This window comes from Neomonachus schauinslandi, chromosome 2 (genome assembly GCF_002201575.2).
Source record: "Neomonachus schauinslandi chromosome 2, ASM220157v2, whole genome shotgun sequence".
NCBI lineage: Eukaryota > Metazoa > Chordata > Mammalia > Carnivora > Phocidae > Neomonachus > Neomonachus schauinslandi.
This window is the reverse complement of record NC_058404.1, coordinates 39,109,966-39,127,725: the sequence shown is the minus strand read 5'-3', so window position 1 is coordinate 39,127,725 and position 17,760 is coordinate 39,109,966. Positions and strand designations below refer to the sequence as shown.

The 17,760-nt window shown below is 43.2% G+C and overlaps 1 protein-coding gene across 1 annotated transcript in view; it reads right to left on the bottom strand.

Annotated features, from left to right (window-relative positions):
* Positions 1 to 17,760, bottom strand: part of IKBKB (inhibitor of nuclear factor kappa B kinase subunit beta) — a 61,689-nt gene that overhangs the window by 24,128 nt on the left and 19,801 nt on the right. Inside the window, exon 6 of the mRNA XM_021681596.1 lies at positions 231 to 319. Coding sequence (XP_021537271.1) covers positions 231 to 319 — 89 coding nt within the window. The remainder of the gene's footprint in view (positions 1 to 230; positions 320 to 17,760) is intronic.

The following is a 17,760-nucleotide window of genomic DNA, read 5'->3' as shown; positions in this document are numbered from 1 at the left end:
ATCAGATTCCTGCAACTTGGGCAACAATGTGATCCTTTCAAATTTGCCTCCATCTGCAAGCAGGAGTTTTTTGCTGAATTCTGTTTCAAATCAAAAAGTGTTCACAGAGAATCAAAGCAAACACAAAGTCAAGGAAACACAAACATAAACAAAGATACAAAGGGTGTTCTTTCTCTGCTAGAGCAGCTCCCCTGAGGCAGTCCCCAGGACTTTCCAGGAAGGTGACTCACTCTTTGCTCTCCTTGCTGCAGGACGATGTTTTCTGGCTTTAGATCCCGATGGATGATTCTGTTTTCGTGAAGGTATCTAAGTGCAGAGGCTGAGAGGGTGGAAAGGGGGTCAATTTTCATTAAACCTACAAAATGTGTTTCACTTCAAAATCGCCTATCCTGTAAAAGATGAATATTGTGTGCCCCTGACACACACTCTCTCAGCGCAGACTCAGAGGGAGGGACAGGGCCTGGGGCAGAAGCTCCTGGGGTGAGTGAAGGGGGACCTGGTTACTCAAGCAGAATTTGGAGCACCACAGGAATCTGGCTTTTTCGCACGAAGTCACCAATTAGTCTAGAGCCATGGTTTCCAAACTGCACTGCCAGACCAGCAGCGTCTGAGCTTGTGAGAAACGCAAAATTCTGCGGTACCACCCCAGACCTACTAACTCAGAAATGTAGGGGTGACCCCACAATCTGTGTTTTAACAAGATCTCAGGTGACGCTGATGAAGTCTGAGAAGGGGAAAGTCTCTGGTGTAGAAGCTCAAAAGTCTAAACTCCACAGGGTGGGTAAAGGAGAAGGGCCTTCTGGGCAGAGAGCACTCTGGTCTTCTGATCTAAAGTCCACTGATGTCCGAGCCAGCTTCAAGAAAGAAGTGGAGAGCCCTGAAGAAGAGACTAGGAGCACATTCCACGAATCTGACAGTTCAACACGTGTTTATTATGTGCTCAGTTCTCTGCTGGGCTCTGGGAAGGACATAAAAGAAGAGGCATGATGGCCAAGAGCTCAGAATCCAGCTGGGAAGGAAGGAAGGAGCCTGCGCAACCCTGGCTGTGCAGAGATGTGAGCATGTTGTACGGGAGGGCCACGGCACAGAGCACCAGGGCTCCCGCTGCAGCAGGGCTCCCGCTGCAGCAGGGCTCCAAGCCCGATGTGATCTGCACCCATGAAAGAGGTTTAATAACTTTAACAGAAGTCCTAGCTCATTGTACTACAAAAGAAAAAAATGGGGTAAATACTGGAAGGTGATAAAATTATCTTTATTTGATATGACTTTATGATTAGAAACTCAAGAGACTGGGGCGCCTAGGTGGCTTGGTTGGTTAAGCGTCTGCCTTCGGCTCAGGTCATGATCCCAGGGTCCTGGGATCGAGCCCCGAATCATGCTCCCTGCTCAGTGGGGAGTCTGCTTCTCCCTCTCCCTCTGCTGCTCCCCCTGCTTGTGCTTGCTCTGTGTCAAATAAATAAAATCTTAAAAAAAAAAAAGTTTATGGCAACATGACGCTATACACAAAGTCAAGAGACAAAAAGGCTAGAAAAAAATAACTGCAACACACATGACAGCAAATATACCTAATGGACAAAAAGTTCTTACAAATCAGTAAGAAAGCAGCTCAGGAGAAAAGGGAGCAATTTACACAAGAAATGCAAAGAGTGAACAACTCTGCGCAAAGTTGCTTGAGCTCATGAGTAATCCACAAACTGCAAATTAAAGCAAAATGAAGAGTGGCTGGGTGGCTCAGATGATTAAGCGTCTGCCTTCGGCTCAGGTCATGATCTCAGGGTCCTGCGATTGAGCCCCATGTCAGGATCCCAGCTCAGCGGGGAGCCTGCTTCTCCCTCTGCCTCTGTTCATGCTCTCTCTCTGTATCTGTCTCAAATGAATAAATAAAATCTTTTTAAAAATATTTTAAAAATTAATAAAAATAAAACAAAATGAAATGCCTTCTTCCATCTCTTCAACCGGCAAGAATTTTAGATGAGAAATAAAAGGCATTTCCCTACATGGCTGAAGGAGTACAGATTGCTGTGCCTTTTTGGGAAATATGGCAATATCTATTAAGTCTTAAATGTACATATTGTTTGACCCATTATTTCCACCTCTAGTAATCTAGCTTATAAAGTCAAAAGCTCCATAACATATAGATAAGGATGCTTATTGCATAGCTTGGAGTAAAATACTTAGAAATGAACTGGAAGTCATCAATTAGGAACGGCTGGACCAACGATAACAGAGCCACGTTAGAGCAGGCACTGGTCTCAAAATCTTTTACATTTATAGAGAACATAACTCAGAGATAATTCGAGTCAGAAGGATGTCAAAGATGGGGGGGGGTTGTTTTAAAAAGGTAATAAGCAATGGGGTGCTTGGGTAGTTCAGTCAGTTAAGTGTCCAATTCTTGATTTTGGCTCAGGTCATGATCTCAGGGTTGCGGGATAGAGTCCCGTGTCGGGCTCCATGCTGGGGGTGGAGCCTGCTTGGGATTCTCCCTCTCCTTCTCCCTCTGCCCCTCCCTGCTTGCACTCTCTCTCTTAAAAAGAAAATAAAATTTAAAAAGGTAATAAGCAAAGACAACACTAAGATGTTCAACAGTGAGGCTTCCCTGTGCTGCCACGCCCCCCTACACACACACACACACACACTCACACTCTCTCTCTATCTCTCTCACTCACTCACTCACTCATCACACCAGACAGAATGCAGGCAAACCAGGGATGTGGGCATTTTCTGTCTTCTCTGCAGAGCGGGAGAAGGCCTTCCACAGAAACCAAGCTGTCAAACACGCTGCATAAAGACTTTCATGCTGAAGGTTTCCTGAAAACACTTCTGAAAATCCAACCCAGATAAACAAGTGACTCCCATCTTACTAGGGGAGTTCCATCGCAGAATATTAAGTTAATTACGAAACATCTAATTACATCTGCCCTTTTAACCCAGGCTTTGACCATATAGTTCCATATTTCATACTTGTTCCTTATTTTTCTTTTCTTTCATAACTGAATACAGAGGACTGGCTTAGGTCCAATGAATGTCCAAATGAAGTGAAAGTCATGCTGCAAAACATTCCACTCTATCTTGTTCCCAACTGTATTAACTTTTTTTTTTTTTAAAGATTTCATTTATTTATTTGACAGAGAGAGACAGCAAGAGAGGGAACACAGGCAGGGGGAATGGGAGAGGGAGAAGCAGGCCTCCCGCGGAGCAGGGAGCCCGATGCGGGGCTCGATCCCAGGACCCCGGGACCATGACCCGAGCCAAAGGCAGACGCTTAACGACTGAGCCACCCAGGCGCCCCCCAACTGTATTAACTTTTAAAGACTGATGCTTCTGGAGGTGCTTGGGTTGCTCAGTCAGTTAAGCATCTGCCTTCAGCTCAGGTCATGATCTCAGGGTCCTGGGATGGAGCCCCTGCATCAGGCTCCCTGTTCAGTGGGGAGTCTTCTTCTCCCCCTGCCTCCCTCCCACCCTACTTGTTCTCTCTCTCAAATAAATAAATAAAATCTTAAAAAAAAAAAAAAAAAGACTGATGCTTCTGACCAGCACTTTCATTTGTTTTACTAATTTTTTTTTTCTTAGAGAAAGAGAGAGTGCAGGGTGGGGGAAGGGGCAGAGGAAGAGGAAGAGGGAGAGAGAGAATCCTTTTTTTTGAATGGATGCTTGAAAGCAATTTATTCTTTTTTTTTGGATGTAGTGTTCCATGATTCATTGTTTGTGCATAACACCCAGTGCTCCATGCAGAACGTGCCCTCTTTAATACCCATCACCAGGCTAACCCATCCTCCTCCCGCCCCCCTCCCCTCTAGAACCCTCAGTTTGTTTTTCAGAGTCCATCGTCAGGGAGAGAGAGAATCTTAAGCAGACTATGCTGAGGCTGGAGCCCGACGTAGGGCTCGACCTCACAGCCCTGAGATCATGACTTGAGCCAAAATCAAGAGTTGGACGCTTAACCGACTGAGCCACCCAGGTGCCCCTGTGTTTTCCTAATTTTTATTAAAGAATCAAGGCAAAGTACAGCAAAACATTCGAATAACTGCACAAACACCACCTTGCACGCAGGGATGGTGCAACTGAAGCAGATCTCGTGGCTGGCTGTGAGCCCTGCATGCAGTAACTCAACATGTGTGCACACTGACTGACTCACAACAGGCCCATTTTGGTATCTGACAAGAGTGTCAGGGCATGATCTCTAAAAGTGTGGGCCTGTTGCTCCAAACAGAATATATGAAAGTTAAGACACACTGTGTTTTGAGCAAGTACATACACCCAGGCTAACATAACTCCTCTGAAGTCAGGTGTGCGCATCTCATCGCATATACCATGGGCCACAAGCTGGGGAGACGTCCCAAGAAGCCCCCCAGTGATGGAGAAGAACAGTCAGATCAGCCTGAAAGCACTATTCTCTACACCGGGCTGATCAGGAAATATCATTTGATCTTTGGTGAGGAGTGATACAAGCTGGTAACTAATCCTCTGATTACCATTAATAGCTGTCTATTTATGTTTAAGCAACTGCGCATAACTAACTTTAACCCTCGTTTCAGGACATTTGTTCTCAAATACCTTTGTCAACTTAATATTACGTCCGGAAATAAAGAATTCTTCAAGTATTGTTATATGTAGTTTGTTGGACTGAATAAGATAGTCGAAATTTCGATAGGCAACAACTCTGAAACAGCTCCCCTTACTGAATCAGTCTGTAAAAGGCACAGCCTGACTGTGTTGCATTTTACAAAATAGAACCTGAGGAGCAGTGTCACAGAATGAGTCAAACTTGTCTCGAGATGAGAGAACCTAATTTAATTGGATGGAAAAATGAGAATTTGAGATTAAGAAAAATACTTTTGCACCTGAAAGTTTATAAAAAATCTAAACCCTTGGGGCGCCTGGGTGGCTCAGTCAGTTGGGCGTCTGCCTTCGGCTCGGGTCATGGGATCGAGTCCCACTTCAGGCTCTCTGCTCAGCGGGGAGCCTGCTTCTCCCTCTCCCTCTGGCTCCCCCTGCTTATGCTCTCTCTCAGAGAAATATTAAAAAAAAAAAAAATCTAAACCCTTAGTGATAGTGATAATACACGTGTATAAAAACTGAAAATCATACCACAGTGCATAAAGCCTAAAAGTTAATTTCTCACATTCTAATTCTAGAAAAGAGTTGTAAGAAGTACTGACTCTTTGTGAACTTTTAAGCTACACAGTGACATTTCCTAGGAAAGACTGTAGAGAGGGTCCAGGTTAAGGGCTTGCCACAGGAGAACAGCAGCCTTCTCTGTTATCCCTTTCAGGAACGGCAACCGGGTAAGTACCCCAACTTTCCCTTAGTTCATGAGAAGATATAAATATCTAACTGAAGAATGCTACGCTCTGGAGTTCTTACTGATGAACCAGAATTTCAAATCACAGCTCTTACGTATTTTTTTCAGATTACAACCACGAATCAGGGACCAGCCAGGACCAGCGAGATTTCCATGTAGAAAAGCAGTTTTGTAAGAATTGTATCGATGAATCCCTATTTACCACAGCCCAAATTTAAAGGGATTATTAAACTCCCTTAAGAACATTCTTGTTTTGGGGCGCCTGGGTGGTTCAGTCGGTTAAGCGTCTGCCTTCGGCTTGGGTCGTGATCCTAGGGTCCTGGGATCGAGCCCCACGTCGGGCTCCCTGCTTGGTGGGGAGTCTGCTTCTCCCTCTCCCTCTGCCTCTCCCCCCTGCTCATGCTCTCTCTCTCAAATAAATCAAATCTTAAAAAAAAAAAAAAATTATTGCTTGGGATACATTCCGTGGAAAAGAAATGGAAAGATAAATGGACCAAAAAACTGAGAAAGAGATGAGAAAGGAAAGACAGTCGCCAACTGATTTAAGTCACCAATGACTAAGAAGTAGAACAGGATGTTTGTTCACTCAATAAAAATTGACTGTGTTAAAAAAGAAACAGGTCCCAAATGGTACCCCTTGTCCTAAGGCCACATCACCAACAGGGACTTAATACCTAACCTAACTGGGTGCTTGGGTGGCTCAGTTAGTTAAGCATCTGCCTTCGACTCAGGTCATGATCCTGGGGTCCTGCGATCGAGCCCTACATTGGGCTCCTGGCTCAGTGGGGAGTCTGCTTCTCCCTCTGCCCCTCCCCCTGCTCATGTTTTCTCTCTCAAAAATAAATAAAATAAAATCTTTAAAAAAAAAAAAAAAAAAGACCTCACCTAACTGCATCTTCAGCCTGTCCCAGTAATGTAATCTTAACTAGTCAGTCTAGAACTACCTGGTCAGCACTAGTGAGGTAATCTGCCTGATAGATCCCTGCTATCCCCCAAAGGAAGGTAACCTTACCCGAAACAATCCACCTCTTTGCTAGTGACTACCACGTCCCTCCCCCTTCTGTCTGTAAGTCTTTCATTTTGGACAGCTCTTTGGAACTCCCTTCTGTTTGCTAGATGGGATGCTGTCCAATTCATGAATAGTTGAACAAAGCCAGCAAGATCTTAGGAATTTACTCAGCTGGCTTCTGTTTTCCCAACGCATTTGGTGACAACGTGGGATCCGAAGGAAACTTCTGATAACTTCGGGAACAACAAGAAACACAGGCATGGTACCCTCGAACCCTTCAAGTTCTCCTTTTTGCTGTCCAAGGGCCATTGGTAAGTTCCTCTTGGTTCTGAGCTCGGCTCTTTGCACTAACTGGCAATAAGATGGCTCCCCACCTAACTGGCTTTCCACAGTTCCCCATTTGATTGGAATCCCTAGCCCTTGGTTCAGTCCCCAGATTCCACCTTGGGAACTGCTGGCGGTTCAGTTCACAGTTCTCCATCTATTTAGAATCCCAGCCCGCAGTCCCCATTCTTTGGCATCTGTGCTTTAGTCCTTTCCCCAGTCCCCAGCTCCATGTGAGGAATTGCTGGTGGTTACTGACCAGGGTCAGATTGGGTCCACTGTGATTTGTGTAGATGAAGGCTATTGTTAATCTCAGAAGCCAAAATCCACAAAACTAGTGGGCACAAATGAGCATGTAAAAGCTGTTAGAATGCATGCTACCTAACTCTTGAGACTCCTGTGTTTTAAATTGGTCACCTAACTTAAGAATAAATTGGTTACAGGTTGGGTTAGATTGACACTAGGGCACCTGCAACCTTAAGAAAATTTCCACATGATGAGGTATCCCGTACAACACCTTATAATCAGTAAACCACCAGCACATTCCCCTTAGGTATTAGGTTGGCTCCAAGGGAATCAAAGACTTAGCTAAAAAAAAAAAAAAAAAGAAAGGAAAAAAGTCCTTAAATTCCAAAGAGTTGAGTGCACTACCTTCCAGCAACCTGCTTATTTAATGACTAAGAACTATGGTTTGGGAAGCTATAAATATCTACAAAAATGACAAAATCTTACTAACTAAAGACAACCTAGAATTACAATGACCAATATGAGGAACATTCCAATTAAACAAGATACTTTATTGAAGAAGTACACTTAAACGCAAGGGTTCCCAAATCAAACAAATAGAACAGGATACCTATTTTAATAGATGTATAGAAGCTTTCAAAAGGTCTCAAGATTTCAAAATAGCTTCATTGAAAGTTTCATTGCAGGGCGCCTGGGTGGCTCAGTCGTTAAGCGTCTGCCTTCGGCTCAGGTCATGATCCCAGGGTCCTGGGATCGAGTCCCGCATTGGGCTCCCTGCTCTGCGGGGAGCCTGCTTCTCCCTCTCCCACTCCCCCTGCTTGTGTTCCCTCTCTCGCTGTGTCTCTCTCTGTCAAATAAATAAATAAAATCTTTAAAAAAAAAAAAAAGAAAGTTTCATTGCAAAAAGGCTAATGAAAAATCAGACACAAAAGGTATCTAGAACAACACCTAGGGTACCTGGGTGGCTCAGTTGGTTGAGTGTCTGACTCTTGATTTTGGCTCAAGTAGTGATCTCAGGGTTGTGGGGCTGAGCTCCGCACCGGGCTCTGTGCTGAATGTAGAGCCTGCTTAGGATTCTCTCTCCCTCTCCTTCTGCCTCTGTCCCCCCACCCTGCTTGTACACACGCTCCTCCCATCCTCTCTCTCTCAACAAATAAAAAATAAATAAAACACCTAGGTCTTCTGCATTGCCTCCTCCCAGGGGTGCATTATCAAAAAACTGGCTTGGAAATCAATGTTTCATTGGCAATCAACTGGGACACTGGAAAAAAGGTTTTCTCAAAGGTTTTGTGCATGTCCTTCACATATCTGCCTCCGAAGGAAGGCCCCCAATTATGAGACTCTGAGGGATTTTCTGGTAAAGTGCTACATTATTCCCTTAAACAGCTAAGGGGAAACTGAAATTAAAACTAATGAAAATCCTTACCAAATTCTGGTAGACACAGGAGCTACACTCTCTACTTTAAACCCCACTCAGAGTCTACAGATGGGATCCTTAAAAGACTGGCAGAAGCCAGCTAAGCTGAGAATTCTTACTAGAGTCAGCTCTTCCTGGTATCTGTTTCTAGTACCCAGTGGAGAGAGGAAAGAAAAGAAAATATCTTTTGCATCTTCTCTGGGGAGGCCTCTTGAGTCCAAAGGATCGTTCAGTACTGCCAGGAATATTTACTGTTTGTCCCAGCTCCAACTTGACAAAATATTTGAAAGGATTTTTTTTTTTTCCAGGTAATCTCTATACCCGACATGGGGCTTGAACTCACAACCCTGAGATCAAAGGTCGCACACTCTACCAACTGAGCCAGCCAGGTGCCCCTGAAAGGACTTTTTAAAAATAACACTGTGGTCAGAAGTTGGCCAAATTGGAAGCTGATACTCAGAGCCTGATAGGCAATTTTTTTTTTTAGGCCTTCTCCCCTAAACTAAAATAAAACTATGTATCCAGAGGGAAAGAAAAAAACTTCTGAAGCCTTTGCAGAAGGATTTGCTAAACATTCCAAAGACAAATGGCTCTAAATCTAGAACACAGCAATCTTTTGATTTTAAGATTTTTTTTTTTTTTTGCGAGAGAGAGAATGAGAGACAGAGAGCATGAGAGGGAGGAGGGTCAGAGGGAGAAGCAGACTCCCTGCTGAGCAGGGAGCCCGATGCGGGACTCGATCCCGGGACTCCAGGATCATGACCTGAGCCGAAGGCAGTCGCTTAACCAACTAGCCAAAGGCAGTCGCTTAACCAACTGAGCCACCCAGGCGCCCCAATCTTTTGATTTTAATTAGAAATCTTCTCCTTGATATATAAAAAAAAGCAAATTAAAGATAATGTGGTTTAAATGGGTAAATCAGCCTACGTTATCACTTAAGTTACAGCCCAATTCCTTGAGAAATTAAAAGCAACTGTCCTTGCCTTACAAATCTTTACAAAACCAGAAATGCAGCTCTAGAAACAATTCAAAGCCCACCTATCCTTTTTACCAATCCCAAAACCTCCCCTAGTTTTCTCAAAAGTCTTGTAAGGACTGTGAAAATTCTGACTTTGGGGAACAAAAGTACTTCTTTTTTTAATCTTTTTTTTATTTTTTAAAGATTTTATTTATTTATTTGACAAGAGAGAACGAGAGAGCACAAGCAGGGGGAATGGCAGAGCTGGAGAGGGAGAAGCAGGCTCCCCACTGAGCGGGGAGCCTGATGCAGGGCTTGATCCCAAGACCCCAGAATCACGAACTGAGCCGAAGGTAGACACAACTGACTGAGCCACCCAGGCACCCCCAAAAGTACTTCTTAGAGGAACCTGCACTCTTTCCCTGAGCCTTTGAGAGGTAAATGCTCTACCTGTTTGTCTCCAGGAACTCTTATCTAGACCATCCCCAATTCCTAGGACTTAAGAAAAAAGCGGGGGAGGTTATTTACAAATACAAATTGCTATAGAAGCTCCCATGTCCCAAATCTGGTCCACAGCTTCCATACATTTACTTTTAAGGACAACTACAAATCTTAAGTGTCTTCCCCACGAATATTGGTAAAAAAGCTTTAAGCACCTAAGTAGATAACCTTATTTCATCTGCCAGAAATCTGATTTGGATCCAAATTCTCTTTTATAAATTAGTGAGTTTTGCATTATCATACCCATCTTATTGCTACAATTTTTTTTTTTTAAAGATTTTATTTATTTATTTGACAGAGAGAGACACAGCAAGAGCAGGAACACAAGCAGGGGGAGTGGGAGAGGGAGAAGCAGGCTCCCCGCAGAGCAGGGAGCCCGATGCGGGACTCGATCCCAGGACCCTGGGATCATGACCTGAGCTGAAGGCAGTCGCTTAACCAACTGAGCCACCCAGGCGCCCTTATTGCTACAATTTTAAAACGAAAGCTATAAGGGCTCTGTTTGCATACGTCTGTATATTTATGGGTGCCTATACGTACGTGTGTTGCAGATGTGTGGTATATTCTTCCTCTGAATGGTACTGCCAAAATTCATATGCAAAAGGCCTCTATTTAATTGGCTTAAAAACAAACAAGCATTTATATGAAGTATTCCTAAAATTCTCAGAAATATAATAGAAACTAACCCAAATGCCTTTCTGGTTCATATGTTCTGGGAAAATATTCAGTATTAAAGTTAATTTAAGTTTGTTGGTTCAATTAAAATAGACATGTCTTCAGTGTTGTCAGCATTAAATATGATGCAGACATAGAACATTTATTCTACGTAGGTTTACAAGTCAAATAACCTGATATTATCTATATGATAATATGATATGAACGTATGATATCTATATTATATCGTCAACAGGAAAAATAAGAGGATGATGGCTGACTTTGTCTAATGTCTCATGAAGTTTCCCTGGGTAGTTTAAACAAAAGCATATGCTTCTAAAAATTATTAAATATATTCATACATTTGCATGGTAATGAATGTTGGTGTAACAGGCAGTTCACAACTGCTTACGTCTTAGTTTTCACTATAAAGTTTCTAAGGGTTAAAAATTCTAAATAATACATAATCAAAGCTACTGGAAATGATAAGAGAAATATCTCTGTACGCAAGGAAAGCAGGGTGTGTGTTTTTGGTAAAAGAAGGTATGAGGAACAGAGAGGCATTTCTGTTGAGGGAAAAGACATTTTGTCTTAAAGTGAGGCTACTTATTTCAGAATGGAAAAGAGGAAAAACACAGGACAAAATCTGAATGTAAAAAAGATGTAGAAGGTTTGTAAAAAAGGAAATCCTGGGAAAGGAATTTTATGTGTGGTCAAGTTAGCTAAGATTAAAATGAATTTATTTGAATAAAAGAGGAGTTTTTTAAGATCAAAAATAAGCTGGTACAAAATTAGAATTTAGTTTTTCTCTGTTAAAAGGACAAAGTTTTCTTGGACTATTGGTCTAAATGAAGTCTTTCTGACCTTGAACTACCTGATATTTTGCAGAGGGCTCCTGGAACATCTCAAAAGATTTATTCTCTCCATACAACAGGGTGTGGAAAACTAATTGGGCTTATTTGCTATGTTAAATTACATGGAAAGCATTGTCAAGTGGGGAGTAATACTAAGCTTTCTTTATTCTGTACTTGTGTGGATTTGGAAGTGTTCCAGAAACTGTATGAAATTCCTGGAAATCTACATGTTCTAGAATATTACCAATGATAATTCCAGTTATTATCCTAAAATGTTGTATATCACAGAAATTACTAAATGTCCTTATCAAATGAACTCTCATCAGATTTTTAACAATGGGCATTTTTAAGTCTTTGTCACTTGCAGAGAGTTACTGTTCTACTCTGATGCTCTTAAGAAAGTGTTTTTGTGCAAGTGCTCCATCTTCAAAGAGAACAGGTCTGTACTCTGGAAAGAACTTTGGCGAGTACAGGTTTCTGATCACTTTAAGATCATAAAACTGTCCTCAGTAAGAATTTCCAGAACTAATGGAAGAACTGGATTCAAGCAGAACAGATGTTAATTAAATGACTGAATGACCAGAGGAGGATGATTATGACTTTTTGTTTGAAACACTGCTGGTTCCTCAATGTTTTGTTTTTCCTTTCCAGATTTAAGGAAACTTTTTAAGCTACCTATGACTTACAGCAATTTGATAAAGCATAACTTTGTAACAAAAGTATGAACGAAACCTTTCCTTTTTCTCCCTGCCCGATCCCTCCAGAATCCAGAATCTCTTGAGTATTCTTACCATGGTAATATAGTTAGGTATCTGTGTAAGTTCAGTAAGACTCCGTTCTCCTTGTAACAGGACAAAATTAAAAACATCGGCTATATTACCAAGGACTTGACTGAAATGTCACATTTAAGAAAGATGTTTATAGACTCAGATATGACGGGACAGTTTAAGGAACTGTTTGGAAAAATTACTTGGTACCTTGCTTATAAAAGGTTCCTAGCAGCCTTACCAGATGAGTAAGAAAGGTCACTTCCTGGCAGGCCCAGAAACCTCAGGATATTTAGGGGAACCTCAAGGAGAGAGAAATTCACCCAAATTATTGGTACTGCAGGTAAAATCTGATGGTAAGTCCTTGGAGTGGTTTCCTGGCCTCAGAGGCTTTTAAGAATTCTGATTCTTTATGAAAAGTTCCACAAAGTAGTCTTAAAAGGAGCTTATATGACTAATCACAATTCTTGCTGCATTTATCTAAGTAATCAGGCCAAGTTGAATGCAAACAAATCGGTTTTACTGCAATTATCTTTAATTAAAAAATAGGGGTAACTGTAGAGAAAAATTGTTTGCACTTTTGTAAATATTAGATTCTAGTCCTGTTAATTTTCTTTGAGGTTTTGTTATATACCCGTAAACTGGACTGGATCCTGAATTCTTCTAGTTTCTTCAAATATCTAGCTATGATTCTCCAAACTAACGTTTCTAATTTTCTCCCACCCTTCTGATTTGGAATCAATAAGGACAAAGACTGCCCTTGAATCTCCTTTGAAGGGACTACACTAGGTCCTCCTCACCACACAAATGGCAGCCAGACTTCACGGACTTAGGTCCACGTCTACCAGTTAAAAAGGGCTCCTTCAGACTTCAGGGACTACACACCAGCTAAAGACCTCAAAATCAAATTGACTAGGAAGAGAAATAGCTAACACCAAAGTAGTCTACTTCCACCCAAGCCACCAGATCAAGACTTCATACTTTAAATATGAAATCCTTTCTTCCTCCTTTTCTGCCCTTTACTCTGGCACTGGCCTGGGAAGAGAACACCGTCCTCTGTATCTTGCAAGCCACTGCTAAGGTGGGTAACCCAACCGCCAAATAACTGTTGGGTAGGCAACAATGGTGGTGATTGTGCAGTTCTGCCTATCACAAACATCCGATTTCCAATGTATCAGTTTCTCTAGAACAAACTCTGCCCCCTCTCTATTGTGTCAGACTCCCTAACCCCAGGGGGCCCATTTCCTGGTCCCTGGTTAACAATCCCAAACCCAGGGCGCCTGGGTGGCTCAGTTGGTTGGGCGACTGCCTTCGGCTCAGGTCATGATCCTGGAGTCCCCGGATCGAGTCCCGCATCGGGCTTCCTGCTCAGCAGGGAGTCTGCTTCTCCCTCTGACCCTCCTCCCTCTCATGCTCTCTGTCTCTCATTCTCTCTCTCTCAAATAAATAAATAAAATCTTTAAAAAAAAAAAAAAAACAATCCCAAACCCAGGGAACCTTGCATCCAGGCTCTACACAAAGAAAGGGACACAAGGCAAGGGTAATGAGAATAAAAACCGCCTGTGTGGACCACAGACCCCTAAATTTCACCGGCCTCCATGCCAGTCCCGTGCCATAGACTCAAATGGGAATTACCAGGAGGCATTCAAAATTAGCTCCCTTCTGCAGATCCTTGCTTTCCCAGTTAGGGGTACAAATGATCAAGAAGCTCTCCTGAACTCTTATGGCAACAGGTGCCCGACAAAAATCCTTAGACTCTGACCAAAGTTGCGCTCAATAAAAGGACAGTCCTTCTTGATAATCCGGCAGCTGAGCAAGGTGTCTGTGCTATGGGCGACAGTGCTTGCTGCCCCTGCATTGACACTTCTGGGGAAGCTGGAACTCAGCTACATAAAATCACTGAACTAAGCCGCCTGGCCTAACAAAGGGACTCAACACAGTCATTCTTTATTTAATTTTGATTGGCTTGGGTCTTGAGACCATGGCTTTGAAGTGCACTCTAGACATCAGGAATCACCCTGCATATAATAATCACAGTCATCTCCCTGGTGCACTGTATTTCCTCAAAAAGTTGTAAATGCATGTTCACTGCCACTAGCCACCAAATGATCTCCGTAAGACTGGAATGTCGAAAAAGGAATGAAGAGAGTTACTGACTGAAAAATGAGAACCTCAAGTCGTGACCTGTGAATACCACAGAGATTCAGCAAGAGCTATAAGAACTTCAGAGCAGTAGCTTGGAGTGGCGCTAATGCCTTAAATTTTGATCACATCTCTTAGTTAAGCTGAAAGTCTAATCAAAAGGGAGGAATTGTTAAAAAAAAAAAAAAAGAGAGAGAGATAAAAGGCCCAAAATGGAGTCACTTGTGCTAAGCCCACGTCACCAAACTGAGACTTAATACCTAACCTAACCATAGATTCAGCCTCTCCCAAGAATGTAATCTTAGTCAGTCTGGAATTACCTGGTCTGCACTAATGAGGTAATCTGCCTGATGGGACCCCTGCCATCTCCAAAAAAAGGTGACCTTACCTGAAACAATCCACTCTTTACTAGTAACTTCCTTGTCCTGCCCCCTTCTGCCTATCAAAGTCTTTCATTTTCTACAGCTCTTCAGAACTCCTTTCTATTTGCTAGATTGGACACTGCCCAATTCATGAATCACTGAATAAAGCCAATAAGATCTTTAAAATCGACTCAGCTGAATTTTGTTTTTTCACATTTCATACTACTATGTGCCAGTCACTCTGCTGTCACTAGACTTTCCAAACAAAACATATCAGAAGGCCCAGTGTGAACACATGGAGAAAGACTTCATCCAGCTGAGGGTTTCTTGGCTAAAATAGCCCCTATGATTAATCAGCAAAGTTAACAAGGCAGTCACACTGAGTGCTGAGGGAAAAGTGCACAACCATTCTCGTTCGTTCAACAAGTACTGATAAGGTGTCTTGTATTTCCTAGGTATTGTGGGAAATGTGCCACTGAAGCAAGGCATTTTCTTCACTTACTGCAGAGTCTGGTCAGCAGCCCCCATGCCAGAAGTCAGTCTCCACAGTCAAGCACGGGCAGAGATCCCACAGCGATAGCAGAGACACCAAGTACCGAGTGCAGGAGGCAGCGGGCGGAGGAAAGCCATGAGAAGGAGAATCACTGTGAGTGACAGGTCAGGGCAGGTCTACAGCCGTGTCCTGGAAGACAGGAAGGCTTAGGGTTGCTGGGGAGGTGTAGGAGCAGCATTCTAAAGAGAGCGGCCATGTGCGAAGGGTAGCAGGAGGTTGATTAAGGGGGTTTTGAGAGCCATATAGATGCTAAGTTGGCGACAGTGGATTGAGAGAAAGTGAGGTGAAGAGGTCTGGCCTTGAAGGATTATGATAAAAGTGTCCTCTTCAAAAGCATGGAAGATGGGTGAGTAAGATGGGGCTAGGGAGGCCGGGTGAGGGATCATGACAGTGATTTGCTCGGACACTGACACAGAGCAGGCAGTGGGAACAGAGAGGAAAAACGGGATATGTGACACAAAGGAGGGCTGAAAGGATCTGGAGCCTTTAAATGGGAGGGTATGGAGCAGGAAGAGGGCAGGTTCTAAGAGACGAGATTCATGTCTGGGTTGCCGATGGGAAGATGGGCTGGTGACACAACAAAGGGATGCTGGGAAAGGATCTGGCTTAAGGAAGAAATCTAGGACTTCCATTTGGTAATGACTTTGGGAGAAGTACACAGACATGGGTACAGAGTTGACGATAGAGCTCAGGGTTGAATACACAGACTTTGGAGAGAATATGGTTGATAAAGATGTTGTGAGAACAGCCTGGCAAACAGAATACTGGAAAGCAGTGGGCAGTCAGCCCAGGTGCAGACAAGGACAAAGGGGATGGAGCAGGAATGAACAGAAAGCATCTAGACAAAACTCTGGCGGAAGATGACACATTAGGGGAGAGGTGAGAGACACCAGGCACGCAGTCAGGCTGGGACAGTGGAGAGGGTGTCAAAGACATTTTGGAGTGCCCATTCTGAAAACCAGCCCCCTGAATAATAAAAATGAAATATTTAGTTAGAAGGGACCTTAGAGACCACCTAGCTCAACCCCTTCATTTTAAAGTTGAGGACATGTAGGCCCAGAAAGTTACCACAGTTTTCCATAGAGAAGAAATGAAAAAATAAACAGACCAAAAGGTCCTTGCCCAAGGTGACAGAGCTGGGAACATGGAGAAGCCAGGACCGAAAGGCAGTTGTCTTCTATTATTACAAAGTTCACTTATGCTTTCCAACATACTTTATATACCAATGATCTGAATTTCTGAGATCAGGTAATCCTCCTGTATTATAAATCCACAATTAGAGAGAAACACTAAATAGAGAGGCCAATTTTCTGATTCATAGATGAAGTTCTTTTCCCTAAAGCCCTGTATTCTCTTTGAAACCCTCTCTGCTTTTTAATGTAGACGTACTGCTGCCTGAGAGGAGGAGCTCCAACAGGAACAGAGATGGTGACTCTGAGAATGCAGCACAGATGAGATGAGGAGTGGGGTTCCTGAAGGTTCAGAGGACAAGATGGTCAGTCCCCACAGTGAACTGGCGATCCGGAGAACCAAGGAAGATCAACTCAGACTGAAGACCCAATAAGGCCATGAGATCACACAACTGGGACCACCCAGCTGGCCAAGGCATAGGCAGGTCCCCATCAGATGGTGGAGACATGGGCATGTGTCCATCTGTCCCTCAACCTCTGCTGGCAAAAGGAAACACACTCCAATATTTTCCAAAGGATAATGAGCAAGACTGTTTAAATAGAGTCCACTTAGATGTAACTTCCTTGAGCTATTTTAGGGTTATATGGAAATCCAGATCATTTCCAGCTGCATCTGTACCTGTCTCCTGATCTTTTACCAGCACAAGAGAATTTGTCTAGGGATGCCTGGGTGGCTCAGTCAGTTAAGCACCTGCCTTCACCTCAGGCCACATCGGACTCCCTGCTCGGCGGGAAGTCTGCTTCTCCCTCTCCTTCTGCCCACGCCAACGCCCCCCCCCACCCCCACTTGTGCTCACTCGCACGCTCTCTCAAATAAATAAATAAAATCTTAAAAAAAGAAAAAAGAATTTGTCTAATATGTCTAGCATGTCCTGGCACATGCTCACCAGGCAACTGCTCATTTTCTCATGTGTACTCTGTAGTATCTTCTTGGCCAATATAAAGTTCATTGGAAAAATCTTTTCTATTATCTTGATGCTGCTCTGAGTAGGCATCTCTGTAAGGTTACTGGCGCAGAAGAGGTTTTACGTTAAAACAGGTTTAATCCAGAAGAGAAGATTATGAATTCTGGACCCCGTGGTCAAGGGTGTGGCTCTGCCCCTTATCTGAAGTCGACTCAGCAGAGAACAGCAGTGGCAACTCCAACAAAGGAAACATGAGGCCAGCACTTGGAACAAACTGGAACAAAATATGCTCAGGAAATGTTTCAGAATACAAAAGAGTTATATTAGATGAGCTCCAAGAAAAGCTTTTGAACTCTCAGTGGGGAGATCCTTGCAAAAGAAATAAATGTGATAAATCTTGTACACAAATCAGAAATGGGAATGAAAGTAAAATACAAGCTTATCAACAACCTCCACAACCACAATACCAGGGGATGTGACTGCCTCCAAAAAGTGACTGCCACAGGAACAGCTCTGAAAGGTAACCATTTCCAGGAAGGGAAGTTTCAACAAGGGAACCAGCAGCCTGGCTTACCA